The sequence below is a fragment of the Thunnus albacares genome, chromosome 3 (assembly GCF_914725855.1).
Source record: "Thunnus albacares chromosome 3, fThuAlb1.1, whole genome shotgun sequence".
NCBI classification, from domain to species: domain Eukaryota; kingdom Metazoa; phylum Chordata; class Actinopteri; order Scombriformes; family Scombridae; genus Thunnus; species Thunnus albacares.
The window spans coordinates 32,222,656-32,238,638 of record NC_058108.1 but is presented as its reverse complement, the minus strand read 5'-3'; the positions used below and the strand labels follow the sequence as shown (position 1 = coordinate 32,238,638).

General features: G+C 39.9%; 1 protein-coding gene across 1 annotated transcript; it reads right to left on the bottom strand.

The window, feature by feature from the left end:
• Window positions 1-70: 70 nt before the first annotated feature.
• On the bottom strand, window positions 71-14,240 carry man2b1 (mannosidase, alpha, class 2B, member 1). Its single transcript, XM_044339997.1, has 23 exons — window positions 14,105-14,240; window positions 13,294-13,396; window positions 11,896-12,069; window positions 11,606-11,799; window positions 10,839-10,971; window positions 10,561-10,706; window positions 9,460-9,659; window positions 9,214-9,334; window positions 8,251-8,329; window positions 7,559-7,668; window positions 7,211-7,318; window positions 6,992-7,108; window positions 6,519-6,701; window positions 6,315-6,412; window positions 6,094-6,214; window positions 5,713-5,831; window positions 5,445-5,546; window positions 4,584-4,671; window positions 3,788-3,868; window positions 3,336-3,560; window positions 2,391-2,540; window positions 2,054-2,156; window positions 71-932 (listed from the first exon to the last, which is right to left on the bottom strand). Exons 1-23 carry the CDS (start codon window positions 14,213-14,215, stop codon window positions 829-831), a joined length of 2,970 nt encoding a protein of 989 aa, XP_044195932.1. The 5' UTR covers window positions 14,216-14,240; the 3' UTR covers window positions 71-828.
• Window positions 14,241-15,983: the final 1,743 nt, after the last annotated feature.

Genomic DNA, 15,983 nt, shown 5'->3' with positions numbered 1-15,983 from the left:
ATAGCGAGAACGTGTTCGACATCAAATGAACTGAAAACCTGCAACATTAAGACACATGTAACACAACAAGTAAGAATGACAGATTTTTAATTTCAACCGCTTGATCAGTATAAAAGTAATATTTTCAAAGTATTTACACATATTTGCAGAATACAAAGGTTACACTTTAGGCAGTCAGTATAATTTGGCACCAGTTTGTAGAGAGAAAATGTCTGAATCACATAAGGTTTTCTGTGTTTTTTGAAGTGCACGTGCTGAAAAATCAGCTAAAAATTCAGTTTTAGGTCTGAAAAATGGTCAGATCTGGAGGGATGTAGTCTTTTTGTCTTTGATATATCTGCAATATGAAAGGCAGCTTCAGCAAGTAATATACATACAGTACAGTATGTCTTAAAAGAATTCATACATTCAGTGTCACTAAATGTCAAATAACCTCCTTTTCCTGTTTGAACGCCATGAGGATGCTCGATTTCTGTGACGAGCAGAATCTGGGTTTCCAAAAACATCTTTTGGATCCGGTTTAACTGTTCATTCGGCTCCATTAAAAATGGAAACAAGAAACTCGAATCGGATGTTTTTGGAAAATCCAGCCCAGGTTCATCTGGCCAGTGTTCATTTAAATTTAGTGTCCTCATAGAGTTGTCCTTTGTAAACAGAAACCCGTAATCATCCAAGTGTCTGCACGTTTTCCCAACCGGTGTAGAAACAGTTCTCGCCTGTTTGAATCAAACGCAAGCGAGAGGCCACAGGAGCTTTAAATTGATTGAAAGTGAAATCGCTGAATCATTCTCAAATTTTTTTTTGTAAGAACTGAAGCATGTGATTGGGCTATCTGAGGCTGACTCTGAGCAGGAAGGTTCGGATCTCCATCGGCCTCAAGGTGACCTCCCATGCGGAGGGGTCTTGGAACTTCTTCGGCAGGGGCTTAACATCTGGAAACGGTGACAGGAAATTAAAACAGGTGAATTGTACTTGTGAATAAAAGGAGTCTTGTTAAACACCTTACAGATTGCTATTCAGGTTATGAACCGCTACAATGCCTTTACGACTCATTATATTACATTGCCTGCTTAATTAACCCCTACAAGGAAATAGCCTTTTACAGTTAAGTTGACTTTAATGGAGCAGTGATTACCACCCTCTGAATTAAAAGGTGTCAGTGGATTTCCTGTATTGACCCTCTACTCTTTATTCTACTGTTTAAACTGAACACGACCCTCAGCTACCTGCCAAGTGCTCCATCAATGATTGGCAGCTCACCAAACACCTGACAGCTTAAACAAATCCAGCGACATGTGGCTGCCAGATGTTCATTTTTGGTAATTGTCAACTATTGTCCAAAGTGGAGGCTTTCTTCTAGTGCCACCTTCAAGCCAATAATGGCAACTTGCTCTCAGTCTCATAATTGAATTGTCAGATAACTAAAATATAACACATTCATTTTCACAAGCAGAAGAACCCTTTAGTCTAATATCACCCTCAGGGCAAACGTTATATTTTTATCCATACTAGTGCTGTGGCTCTAGGAATGGTGATGTCAGACCACCACTTTGGTCCAAACTAAAATATCTCAGGAGAACTATAACATTTTTGACTCCAGACTAAATTTAGTCTCAGTATGTTCAGGGTCTCAGCTACCAGCCAAGTGCTCCATCAATGATTGGCAGCTCACCAAACAGCTGACAGCTTGAACAAATCCAACAACATGTGGCTGCCTGATTTTTGTCAACTATTGTCCAAAGTGGAGGCTTTCTTCTAGTGCCACCTTCAAACTAAAAATAGCAACTTTGCTCTCAATCTCATAATTGAATTGTCAGATAACTAAAATATGCTGAACACATTCATTTTCACAAGCGGAAGAACCCTTTTGAATCCTTTAGTCTAGTATCACCCTCAGGGAAAACGTCATATCCGTACTAGTGCTGTGGCTCTAGGAATGGTGATGTCAGACCACCACTTTGGAGAACTGAAACATTTTGACTCCAGACTAAATTTAGTCTCAGCATGTTCAGGACTACTGTAGTGAAGCTAGACAGTTATAGATGGTCTGTACCTTTCTGTGGCATCCAGTCAAAACGTGTCATCTCCTCTTTCCACTGATTGGCTGACAGGTTCAGTTCAGAGACACCCAGCACCTCCAGAGTGGAAAACAGCTTCTACAGTTGAAGAAGAGGTGATCTCTGAGTGTGTGTGTCACTATAAACCAACCTGGTTTATTTTTTTCTTACTTGTTTATATCCATATTAATCTTAATTAATCTATTCTATAAATCATCAACTCACAATCTACCAGAACCAAGGATGTTGTCAATGATTTAGGTACTAATATTTTCAGCACTAGTCTCTCTCATAGCTGTAATTTGACAGTGACAAAGTGTTAGTGAGTCTGACCTGCAGGTTGACGGTGACAGGCTGTGAGTTCAGTTTGCTCTCCCAGCTCTGGAACTGATGCTCCAGTCTCAGCAGGACCAGGTCTTCATCCCACTGACTCAGTGTCAGCAGGTGGACAGCAGGGGGCAGCGCAGCCTGAAGCCCGGAGAACTACAGACAGACAAATGACTTAACTGCAGTTATACAGGCCAGATGGTTCATTCACACACACCGTTCACCACATAGAGAACAAATAAATGTGCTCTCATGTCGTTGGTTGATCGGTTGATCTGTTAGAAGAGTGTTATATGAATTGCAAAGCATATTTTGATTACATCTTCGCTATAGTTTGTAGTATGGGCTTGTACCATGTGTCACTAACTGCCTCAGCCTGCTCTCTGAGATTTTGCAAAATGAGCACAATGTCTGCAAATACAAATATGCACAAAACAGGACAGAAATGGGATTTAAATCTGCAGAAAAAAATGAGTTTATACAGGAGACAATTAGAAACATAATAACTCAAACAGGCAGCAGCTTGTCAGAAATTGCTTTTAATGGCCACAATTATCCTCATAGCAACACTTCACACTTAATGACCTGAAAATGTCCCTATTATAAAAGTTTGAGTTGTTTAAATCTCACCTAAATTTTTTTTTTTTTTTTGCTTAAACTTGTGTAGTTTAACTGTATGTAGACTTTTGATATAATTAAAGCGTCTTTCACATTATTCTGATGGCATACAGTAAGTTCTTATCGGCCACAGTGTCCGAAATTTTCTGAATTCTACACACAGTGGCTCAGATTGCGTTCAAGGAATCTAATTTTTACAGTATTTGTACAGCAGCCAGTCTGTTTTATGCTTGTTTCACATAACATTCACATCACATTATTTGCACGTAGCCTATTCTCATATATTCCACTTAACCACCGACATGGCACCTGTCATGGTTGCCGCTCACTCACCTCTAGTCGAGCGCCTGGCTGCACATCTCCATCAGTGAATGTCAGCAACGGCTGTAGTACCACCTCCTGTGCCAGGGGGCGGTGTGCGTCGGCGGCGACAGGCGGGGGGTCGAGGGAGAGCAGGAGGCGGCCGCGGACCACCAGCCCCTTCGGGAAGATGTGAGAGGTCTCATTGAGGGGCTCGCCAACGCCGCGGACATCATCGTAGAGCAGCCGGCGGTGGAGCTGAGGAGGGAGGTTAAAGGGAGAGTCTGTTTCTGTCTCTGCACACACACACACAAACACACTCTGTGTGAAAGTGAATGTGCCTTGTTGTTCAGTCTGATCCAGTTTAAATACTTGAAAATGGAGGATTAGCCTGCAGTGTGGTGCAGAACTGAGTGGTGTGTGTGTGTGTGGATTGAAGTAATTAACATGTTGACAGTGATGGGCTGTGTTTGTGTGTAACTAACCATGATCTCCAGAGAGCCGTTCTTGATGCTGCCTCCTCCTTGAGAGCGATCTGTCACCACAGTGAGTTGGTCCACATCGTCCTGATCTCACACAAACACACAAACACACACACACACACACACAGTTAACCAAGTAAACTGAGAAGCAAAAAAGTATATATTCAAGACACTAACTTCCTGGAGAACATCTTTTTATGATATTTTTATGCACTATTTAAAAAAAGCAACAGCAAGAATGGTTGTAACCAAGTAAGAAAAGAGCTGCATATGGCTCGTACTTGTACTAATATTCATAGCTGCAAATTTAATGATTTAAATGTTGTTCAATTCTGTAACATACGGTCAATAAACTACAAAGATAATGCTCAAATTTACACAAAAATCTTTCCTTATCCTTATTTTTTCTGAAGCAATTTTCTGCGATGATTAGTCAATTAATTGATTAGTCGATCAACAGAAAATTAATCTGCAACTATTTTCATTTTTTAATTAAACAAATGCCAAACATTTGATTGCTCCAGGTTTTTAAATGTGAGAATTTGCGGCTTTTTCTTCATCTTACATTATAGTAAATTAATTCAATTTTCTTTTGACAGACCAACAGTCCAAAATCCAGACATTTGATGACACCACTTTCGGCTCTAGGAAATCCTGATGTTCATTTTTCACAGTTTTCTGACATTTTTGGACCAAACAACTAATCAGTTAATCAAGAAAATAATCATCAGATTAATTAATAATGAAAATAATCATTAGTTGCAGCCCTAGAAGAAATGTCATACTTCTTTTCACACACCTTGATGAAAGCGCGAGAGTTGATGGGGTAGTAGTTTCCAGCGATGGGCTCCGACTGCTTCAGGTGCCAAGTGGGCCGGAAGTCTTTCCTGTAGGACACAACAGCAACACACATACAGCTATCAGATTGTCCTTATAAGACACAGTGAGTTCAGGAAAACAACACTCACTTAAAGGCCCAGTGTGTAAAATTTAGTGGCATCTAGTGGTGAGATTGGAGATTACAACCAACTGAACAACCCAATTCCTCCTCCCCTGACAAGTGTTTTGGAGAACCTACGGTGGCCACAAAACTCATGAAAAATGTGAAAAGCCCTTTCTAGAGCCAGTTTTTGGTTTGTCCTTTCTAGGCTACTGTAGAAACATGGCCTCTGTGGAAGCGGACCCTATATAGATATAAAGGGCTCATTCTAAGGAAACAACAACACAACAATTCTTTTCAAGTCAGTCCGTTCCACTAGATGCCACTAAATCTTACACACTGGTGCTTTAACACCAGTTTGTTTTTTGTTAGCAGTTGAATTCAAAAGTTTCCATCTTGATCTTAGAATAAATTTGCCAAATGTAGTTTCTAATGTAACTGTTTCTATTAATTTCTTTTTAGAAGAAGAGACGATACTAAATACCAAACAAAGACAAAGTTTGATAGACACACTCCTACTGTGGTTTAAAAGTGTGATAGCTGCAACCAGTTTGGCGTGATATTAACTTTTCTATCGATTTCAACTGGATTTTTGAAATCTCAATCAGTAAGGATGGAAAACGTTCTTAGCAATTTAGGCTATAGTGATCTTACTAGCACATCTTTTTCACATTGTTCGGGTAAGTGTGTAAATCCAGTCGGTGTCAGTGGTCAGCTTACTTTCTCTGCAGCACCTCTCTGCCGTTAGAGTCTGTGTAGAAAATCTCTGAAGATTTGATACTGGTGTCAAAACGAGTGATCACCTCCTTCCCTAGATCGTCACTGCGAGAGAAAGAAAGAGAGAAATATGTTTTGGTGATGATTCCTCACATACATTATTAAAAATTATAACTACAAATATAAAAAAAAACATGCTGCAATTTCTATTTGTACATTTACCAACATATAAAACCAGACATGACACCGTATATGACTCTACTATACTCACTCAATGGGAATCGGCCCGACTGTCCACTCCAGCTCCAGAGCTCTGCTGTCCGTGTAGAGACGGACCACCTGAGAGACCCAGGGAGCAAACCACTGCCTCACCTCCTGCACCACTGAGGTCTGATGGGGATGGGACAATATAAATAAGTAAATTCTTACTTTCACACTATTAATACTCCTTTTCATTGAACATATTCATCAAATAAATTATACACTCTCCTGCTGCAAGCAAACACTGTTTCTCCAAAACTTTACTTTTCTCTTTAATGAACAATTGAACAACAAACTGTGCAAAGACAATCTGTAATTACTTAATTAAACTTGACGCAGGGTGTGAGATAAAAAAGGAATGAGGTGTAATTTTATGAGGCTCACTCTCTACCTGAACAGTCTCAGTCTTGGCGATCTTGCTGATTATAAAAGGTGTGGAGGAGTTCGGTCTGAAGATGTAAGCACCTGAAGGCTGGTTACTCCATGAATTGTTCCCGTCACTGGCGTTGTACCTGGAACATTTAACACACACACACACAAATACACACATATTAACAACAAAGGTGTCCTGGCTCGAGTTTAAAGATATGTTTCTGCCAGAAAGTTACTAACCAATAGAAGTTTTGACTCAGTTTGATGGTCTGTTTGGTCTCCAAGTTGCTGAGGCTGCTCAACAGGCCGGTGTCGGGGTCAAAGGTCACTCGTAGATACTGGAGGAGAGAACGCAGGTTTGTTTGACATCACGCTGACTGACTGAACAATCCCATCTCATTGACAACAACATGAAACAAGTGTATAATAAAGCTGTGTGAAGACCTTGTTCTGGATGGCGGTGGCTGCGCGGTGCTGCGTGGACGCGGGCGGAGGCCCGTCCTGAAGCAGGGACACGGAGTAGGTGCTGTAGCCCAGAGGAGGAGCCTGCACCTGGAACACCAGCTCGTTGACGGCGAAGCCTCGTTTCTTCCTCACCTCCTGAGTGACTGTGGACACCGGAACCACCTGGAACAGTGACACAAAGAAGCTGTTGACTGGTTATGTCTTTTTTATGTATTCTCCCAGTTTTAAAAAATTACAGAAAGTACTTAAACCATACACCACGGCTGCAGGATCAGGGCCAAAAGGTTATAAAAAGTGTGAAAAGTGTATTGTCTTAAAATATGATTGAAAACAATATATTTTAACTACTTGCAAAAGGCCATAAAATATAACATCACATATCATTTTCTGACACAGCTTGTTGTGGATTACCTCATACTTAATGCTGCCAAACCACACACACACACACTGACCTTGCAGTCCACAGATTTCCCGTTAGCATCAGATACGGCGTAAGCTGTTCCATTGACCGGAAGCCTGACCGGCCAAGTGACGGGCCGAGCGAGAGGATTGTACACGTTGACTGAGAACTGAGAGAGAGAGATGTGGGTTTGAGTCTCAGATATTACAGAGAAATGGAATAAATCTGTCTGAGTTTGAATGGACTTCATGAGAGTGTGTGTATGTGTCACCTTTTTGCTGGACTCAGTGAGAGGACACACACTGATGTTGAGTTTGTTACAGTAGATTCGCTTTGCGGACGAACCACTGAGAGCAGCCAGACTGTTACTGACCAGAACCTGGAAGGAGCAGATACATTAAATACTACGATCACATAAAGGACACACAATAACACAACAGGTCGTTTCAATTTAAGCATTATACTTGGTAAAAAGTCACATTTCGGCTTGGCTTATAATTCCCATGATGCAAAATTGTGGCTGATCCAGATGGACAGCTTTACTTAGGAACCTACAGTAATTCATATATCTTCATGTACAAACCCATAAGCAAATAATGCCTTGTGTGGTTTGAAATACCTGACAATGCTGCCAGCCGTTGGCGAGCCTCCTGGCGTAGTCGTTGGCTACATGCTGCTTCTCAGTGCCTGACACTGCGTCGTGGTGCTGAGCCACCGCCATGGCTTTCTCTGCCAATGAAAGCAGGGGAGCAACTGTCAGTCGCCAACAGTTTGTTTGTTTTCAGTCATATTTATTGGTACCGAGACCATGATAATGACACTGTGACACTGAGAATATTTGGGGAGTTATTCATTTCTCCGTTTTAAAGGAGCAGTGTGTAAGATTTCTAGTGAAGTGGCAGAAATGGAATATAATATTCATAAATACTGTATGTTTTAATCAGTGTATAATACCATGAAAATAAGAATCATGTTTTCGTCACCTTAGAAGGAGCTCTTTATATCTACATAGGGTACAGGTCCTCTTCCATGGAGGCTGCCATGTTGCACTGCAATGTTTCTACAGTAACCCAGAATGGACAAACCAAATGCTGACTCTAGACAGGGCCTTTCACGCTACACGCTTGGAAGGGGAAGGTTGCAACCTCACTTCTAAATGCCACAAAATTTTACAGACTGGTCCTTTAATAGTCATTTTTTTCCTAAGGTATAAATGTGACCAATAGGAGGAGATACGAGAGCTTCCATCACCAGTGGCCTTTCTCCATAAGTGATGTTTTAGAGCAAAAATGAGTAAAAACCAAATCTCACTCATGGGCTGGCTGTCACCCTCCCCAAAGGGTCCCTTCCTGGAGTTCGGCCCACCGAGTACCTCCAGCTGGTTACACGTCTGTATGAAAACAAAGCCACACAGTTACAACAGTCAGCAGACCTTTTCACTGCTTCAGAGTGCATTATTTTGGTGACTGCCACAACATTTAGTACAGATATTTGCAGTCCCAGAGGATGAATCCATTGACTTTGGTGAACTGCTGCCACCGATAGATCAAGATTTTCACTTGTCAAGACACCTTTTAATGCTGCATTCTCACAATGCTGGCAGAATGGGAAGAACAGGAAAACTTCCAGTTGTTCTGACTCAGGAGTGTTCATGCATTAGTTTATGTTGGTTACCCCCACTGCTAGCCTTGTAGTCACATGATTTAAACAGCCTAAATTAGCTTATTTTGTGTGTTACAGTGGTGATGGTTGCTTTAAAACCACATTACAATCATAATTAGTATGTACGATATGACCTAAACGCAGCATAAACTAATGATAGAATTCCCATCATCCTCAAATGTAATTTGAGATTAATGCTAACAAAGCATAATAATGCTAACAAGAGCTAAATGACACAGCATGTGATACTATATGTCAGCATTTAGTGTAACATGCTGTAGGCAAGTATATTAACATGCTAACTGCACAATATGTAGTTAGCATCTAACAATGGTATTAATACGCTAAAACTTTTGCAAGTTAATATGTGTAGCTAGTGTGTTACCATGCTAATGTTTAGCTACATGTTACATATTAAAGTATGCTATCATGCTAATTGGTAGCTGGCAGTGCAGTGCAGTGCAGAACAGAGCTTGACAAGGGAGAGTCTGAGATGTCTTTAAATCTCCTCTCAGTTGATGACATTTGTAATCTTTGAATGTATGAACTGTAAAGAGATTTTGGCTTTAATGAATCCGTGTTTGAAATCTCAGAGTGAACCTCTTTGGCTACCTGCAGATTGCTGTTGCTGAGCCTTTCGTAACGTTTCAGTGCCGGCCGGCTGGTGAAGTAGCCGGTCCAGAAATCATGAGAATCGTCTGCATAGGGGAAGAAATCATCTCTCTTCAAAGCCCTGTGAAGAAAAGAAGAAGTTGAAACAAAAATACACAAAAAAACAGTTCTACATACTGTAATTGTAGGTTCATTTTATTTTAAATAGGCAATTAAATTCTCTTACTCGTTTAAAGTTCATACTACCATGTAAGGTTTGCTCTGTGCAGCTCCTGGAGGTAACAGGAGGGAGTAGAATAGAGTACGTTGACCATGCTGCCGTTCGCCTGCAGGGCGTTAACGTAGTGAATGAGCTTGTCCAGGTTCTTGTACCACAGGTTGGCATTCTCATACTGGAAGTCTGAACCCATGGTCATGATGATGTGATTGGTCTTATACACCAAAGCCTGAGAGAGGAGGAAGATGAGGAGGAGGAGGAGAGGTAACCAAAAACATGAGAATCTTGTGTTTTCAGTATATTCTTTGGCTAGTCAGATTGGCTAGAAGATATTAAATTCACCAAACTTTAACAGATGTCTGACTGCCTGGTAGGTACTTTTTCATAATTGTTTTTTCCTCATTATTAGCAGATTTATTTGACCACTAAATATCAGTGAGAGTGGTGGTATGACGTACAAAAGTGGTATAACATCAATGGAAATTGAGTTTTTAAGCACTGCCACACTTCCACATCTAATCATATGGTATCACTCAGTCAAAAAGTAGTTTGTCTTGTTGGTTTCTTGTTGAAAAAATGTTGAAGACAGTAATGATGCTGACATTTTATTGGCTGAGGTTTGTTACTTAAAGATAAAAAAAAATACTCTGCTTTGAATGATACTTGTGTCCAATATAGTTTTTCCACACAAAAAAATCAATTAAAATCCTTAAAAATCTACTTTCTCCCTTAGTGAAAAATCATGCAAATAGTTTTAATTTCAAAAGTTTTACTGCTACTCCTGCATATTGCTTATTGGACCATAGTTTGCTACAAACTAGCTGTGATGTCACAAGTCATGTTCGGAGGTACAGGCCTTAACCTCAGATTTAAAGTGAGCACAGAAAAATGTTCACCTTTCAGCAGATTAATGTGAAAATAAACTCTGGACATACAGTTTTCTACACAGTGAAGAGAACAACATCCACGTTTTTGCCTATATTTTAATAAAAATCAAATTATTTGTCTTTGTTACGTACACAGGATTGTGTACAGTGAGCTGGTCATTAGTCAGTATATCCTTTACACTTTCACTTATGAGGTCTGTTTATATTCAGTTGTGTGTGTGTGGTTGTGTGTGTGTGTCTAACCTGATTGTTGGCGATTATGAGGAAGCGCTTCACCACATCATCGACATTATAGTCCTCCAGGTCAGGGTCATCTCTGATTGGTGGATCATCACAGGACTGGTCCCAGCAGAAGCCTTCAGGTGGGTTGTACCCATTAGGAAGGATCCCTGTTGGGTGAGAGGTAGAGGGCAAAGGTTATATTACAAAAAATATTACTCTAGTGGTGTCTGGGCATGCAGTAGAAAAACAAGTATTTTTGTAATTTGGGTGAAGAAGCCCCTTTATAGTATTTCTATTACCAGTGAAGAGGTCGGCCATCGGGGGTGTGAGGCTGTCAGACGCTCTCCACAGAAGCTCCTGCTCCTTCTCAATCATCCTGTGATTGCGGTCCTGGTAGTCCAGACGACCAAAGAAGAAGCCGTCATATCCCATCTGGAATAAAGACACACAGGTGAATAAGTATATATTTCCAAACTAACTCAAACTATTCCTTTAACTCTTGCAAACTGATGGAATGAAAAGGAAGAACCTCTCGTTACATGAATTATGCCATGTCACACATTTTTCATTATATAGGATAAATGTTTTCTAACCCAATTCAGTTATTTTGTCTTTTGTATCAGACACATAATACATAAAAAGCATAATAATAATAATAATAATAATGAGAGCAGAATATATAACTGCAAAAAAGCAAAGAGCAGCGAATATGTGCATACATAAGCAACAATCATCTATATTTGATATTAATGCCCAGAAATAAATGTAGCAAATATATTTCCTAATTGAATATTTATGCAAAAACACTGTAATATCCAGTATATCTGGTTTCCAAACCAGTTATTGGATGTCTGGTTTTGACTATTATTACATTAACTTTACTTATTCCTGTCTGTTTGGTTTATTTGTACATTAAACAACTTAAAGGCACCATGTGGAGTCCAATAGTAGCACTATGACTACATCTATCTACATCTCTGATTATCCTTTATTAACTCATTCAAATTAAAAAATAGTGATAATTTTAAAACAGGACTTTCTTGGCTCTGGTCTTGAGCTAAGCTACCTGTGCAAACATGGAGGCGTGTTCACGGGCGTGGCCGAAGGGGTCGATGTGCCAGGCGACGCGTGGACGACCACAAGGCCCAAAAGTCTCATTGAGGAACCTCAGGCCCATGGTCATCTGGTCAATGACGGCGCTGTAGTGGGTGGTGGCCTCGTCACTCATACACCAGCCGCCATTCACAAACTCCAGACGGCCTGGAAGGAGGAGAGGAAAGAAATGTTCAGCAGATTATAAAATGAAAGCCGTCCAGTGTAAATGTAAATGTAAATGTACAGTATTGGTTCATGTACCTTCATTAACCAGCTGTTTGACTGTCTGCTGCATGTCGGAGCTCTGCCGTTTCCACCAGCGGTAGAAGAAAGCCGTCTCCACATAGATAAACCTCCTGTCTGGATTCTTCAACAGCTGATCCACCACCGAGTCCAGGATGTACTGCACCCCCGCATGCTGGATGTCGTTACGGTCTACGAACACACACACACACACACACACAGGCACACATGGACTGAAGACAAAAGCTTAAACTGATAAAAACACATTCTTGCTTAAAGAATGTTGTCCCAGTAAAGAAATATTATGACACTGTCTACAGAGTCTGTTCTTATTTTACAAACCGCAAACAAAAGATACAAAAGTTTAGCTTTAGTTCATGAGACCCAAAATATGTTATATTTAATCATGTGGAAATCCCAGATGTAAGGCTTGAATTTATATGAATTAATTCCAACAGCAAAAGGACATTTGTAAAACTAATTTGTCACAGGTTTAACACCCTTACATGTACAGTATGTAAACATAATTACATTTACACTTGTGTAGCTTTAAGCAAAAAAACACCTGACTAAAACTTCAAGAAATGTGCAATTTTTTACACAATTATCTGATTTTTTTAAAATCCTACAACTGAAAACCTCATGCTTACACTGTAGTATTAGACTACGCTTACACATGCAGGCTAAAACATGAGCTTCTACACACACACACACACATCATCCATCTACAGTGCAGATGACCTCTGCTTACACAACCTCACATAAAATAACACACACAGAGGTCAGATGGACGGTCACCTGCAGAACACGCGGCTGACCCGCTATAAAAAGACATGTGACGGTGAAATTTACAAGCTATTCACTCAATGTCACTCAAACTATAAAACTGTTATTACAGTGTTTGCTTGGCAAGAAATGATGTGGCCATGTGAGAGCTGCAGAGATCATTAAAGCAAGCTGTTTGTCCATTTAAGTAGAAAAATGAACGTGAAAGTCTGAAAGAATGAAATCTCTTTAAAATACAGTGGATCCAATTGGTAAAAACTGAAAGGGGTGAATGAAATATTTGGGGGCTGAGGTGCATTTATGGATGTTAAAAAATTATTAATTCATAACTGCTGACTGTGGATGGAATTGTGTGTCGGTTCTAATAAAGAGAGAAAAACAACAACTAACAAATAATATATAATATGCAGTCAATGCTGAGCGCAGAGTTTCTTACTTCAGGGCCCCTAAAAGCAGCAATAACTACACTTCTACAGGAGCTACTAGAACTTGTGTTATCATGAAGGTATGTGCACATTTTGGCAGTTACATCACTAGATTACAGTAAGGTATATAATAGGGAAACAGTATAGAAAAAGGTAAACACACATATTATCTGTATGTATGCGTACATTTGTGTGTTAGACTGACCTCCATAGAAGTACTGATCCACAGTCTTGAGCCAGCCGACATCATCGTGTGTGTGAGGGACCAGGTGGACGTTCAGCATGTTGGACTTGGTAGCATGACATGACTACACACACACACACACACACACACACACACACACACACACACACACACACATTTATTTGACAGCTTTAGTTACTTTTCAGATGAAGATCTGACAAAAAAAACAGTGTGTAGTCAGGGTCGCGACCCCTCAGATTTATCTGGTGACCCTTTGGAGGGGCCCGACCCCTAGGTTGGGAACCACTGGACTAAACTAGCTAACTGTAAATAAAGTAGTTGAAACTAGCTCCACCTCTTGCAGCTACAACAGTAACATGCTGCTCTAACACTGATGCTTCACTATTAATAATCTAATGATGTCATATATAATAATATATCAGTCAGAGGAACCAAACCACTACTTTTACTGCAATACTTTAACTACATCACGCTGATAATACTTATGTACTTTTACTTAGGTAGGATTTTTCATGCAGGATTTGTACTTGTAATTGAGTATTTTTACATTGCTGTATTGGTACTTTAAAGTATCTGAATACTTCTTCCACTACTGTCAACTACTGTTAAAAAAGGCAAAGAGGCAGAAGAAGAAAACAACTGCTAATTTTATTTCCTTTGTCACTTTGTCATTTCCTCATATAAACTGACAAAGCAAAAAGGCGGATGGGTGAAACTGAAAGTAGCTGTCACATCTATCTAGCAGCACAAACTAGACTTCAGCTTCAGCTTTTAACACGTTAAAAACAGTAAAAACATGAAGCTAGCTGACCTCGTATCCGCAGGTAGCAGTCCGCTGCGTTTCCTGACCGACAGGAAAACTTAAAACCCCTCCGAGGATGAAGAGCAGAGCAGCAGCCAGCTGCTGCGATCTCACCGCCATGACGGGGAAACACACAGCAGATCATATGACCTCTGTTTATGTTGGCTGTGGTCATGTGACAACACATCCACCGTGGAGACGACGGAGGTCTTTTCCCTCAGTTATGACTTCCAGGCTGCGCTGTAGAAAAAACAGATGCAGGCGGCAGAGGGATGAGACGGTTTATCTGTGTTGATGATGATGATGAATTAATCAGAAAGGAGGAAATAAAAGAAATCAGTCTTAAAAATGAACCATATTTTCTTTGTTTAATTTCCCTGTTCTGATACCTGACTGTAACTTTTTGCCAAACTGATAAATACTCTCATATTAGAACATTGGTTCAGTTGATCTACTTACTATTTGTTTTATTCATTAATTGTTTAGTGAATTTAATAGTTAATAAGTTTTATGCACTAAAAGTTGTAAATGAGGATGCTTTCAATAATGCAATGAATAGTTTTCATTAATTAATAAATTGATAGAAAGCTGAGTAAACAAAAGAAACCTAGATGAAATCAATATTTGCCTTTAAATCAGCAGCAGTTCTCTTTGGTAAACCTGCACACAGTTTTCAGATATTTGGTGCAGGTCGTTTGTTCCTGCATCCTGGAGAAGTTGCCACACTTCTTCTGGTTTTCTCAGCTGCTTCTGACTCTTCATGTTAATCCCAGATTGACTCCATGATGTAGAGATCAGGACCCTGTGGGGGCCAAACCAGCCGCTGCAGGACTGCTTGTTCTTCTTGTTGCTGAAGATAGTTCTCTGACTCTGGCTGGACGTTTGGGGTCGTTGTCATGCTGCAGAGTAAGTTTGGAACTGATCAGATGCCTTTCTGATAGTATTGCATAATGGATCTAAACATCTAAAGTGCCCAAAACTTTTGCACAGTACTGTACGTTAAGGGACCTCCTCAAAATTATTGATTTATTCGAATAATTGTCCATAACCAAAGAATATTTACAATGATATGAAATAAAGAAAAGTAGCTGATTTTAACATTTGAGAAACTTGGATCAGAAAATATGTCAGTTGTTATTTAAAAAGCTTTTAATGTCTTTGAGAAGTTTTCATCACTACTATTTTTACCTGGTGTTTCCCCACACATCTGAACTCCTTCCTGTTTTTAGGGAAGAAACAGACACTGTTGCAGTCACTGGACATTAGATAAAGAGTGTTATCAGCATAGCAATGGAGGCAGATATGGTGAGAATATGATGGGGCCTAAGATAGAGCCCTGGGTAACACCAAAGATTAGGTATTCAGAGGAAGACGCACTAGTCGAGACACAGTTCTGTCGGAGTGGCGACGGCATCTCGAACACCACTCAAATGTTTAGAGAAGCTGAGAGAAGTGTTATCAGTTGTGTAAAATGCTGCACTGGGCTCTGAAAAATTGAAATGCAGCCACCTGTTAAGCAGACAAGATTGCAAAAATCCATAAAAGGAAAGTGTGGAAATTGATTTAGTCATATAAAAATAGGGAAATTCAAGTTGTTTCCCCTCAAATAAAAGTTGAATTACTACAAAATTAAAGTTAATGGAACAAATAAAGATGTTAGAGAGCTTTAGGCGACAATGACAGCATTAAAACATCTTTGAGTTTAGTAATAAATTATAAAGGAGGGAGGTGGAAGTCCTCATGTCTCCTTTACAAGTGAAACTGTCTTTTTTTTTATGGATGCAAGCTGACAAACTGTGCCATGAAACGTTTGCAATCAATCATTGGATAAATGCTTGTTAATATGTATTAATGTCTCCAGTTCACAACACGAAACAGACTTAAACTA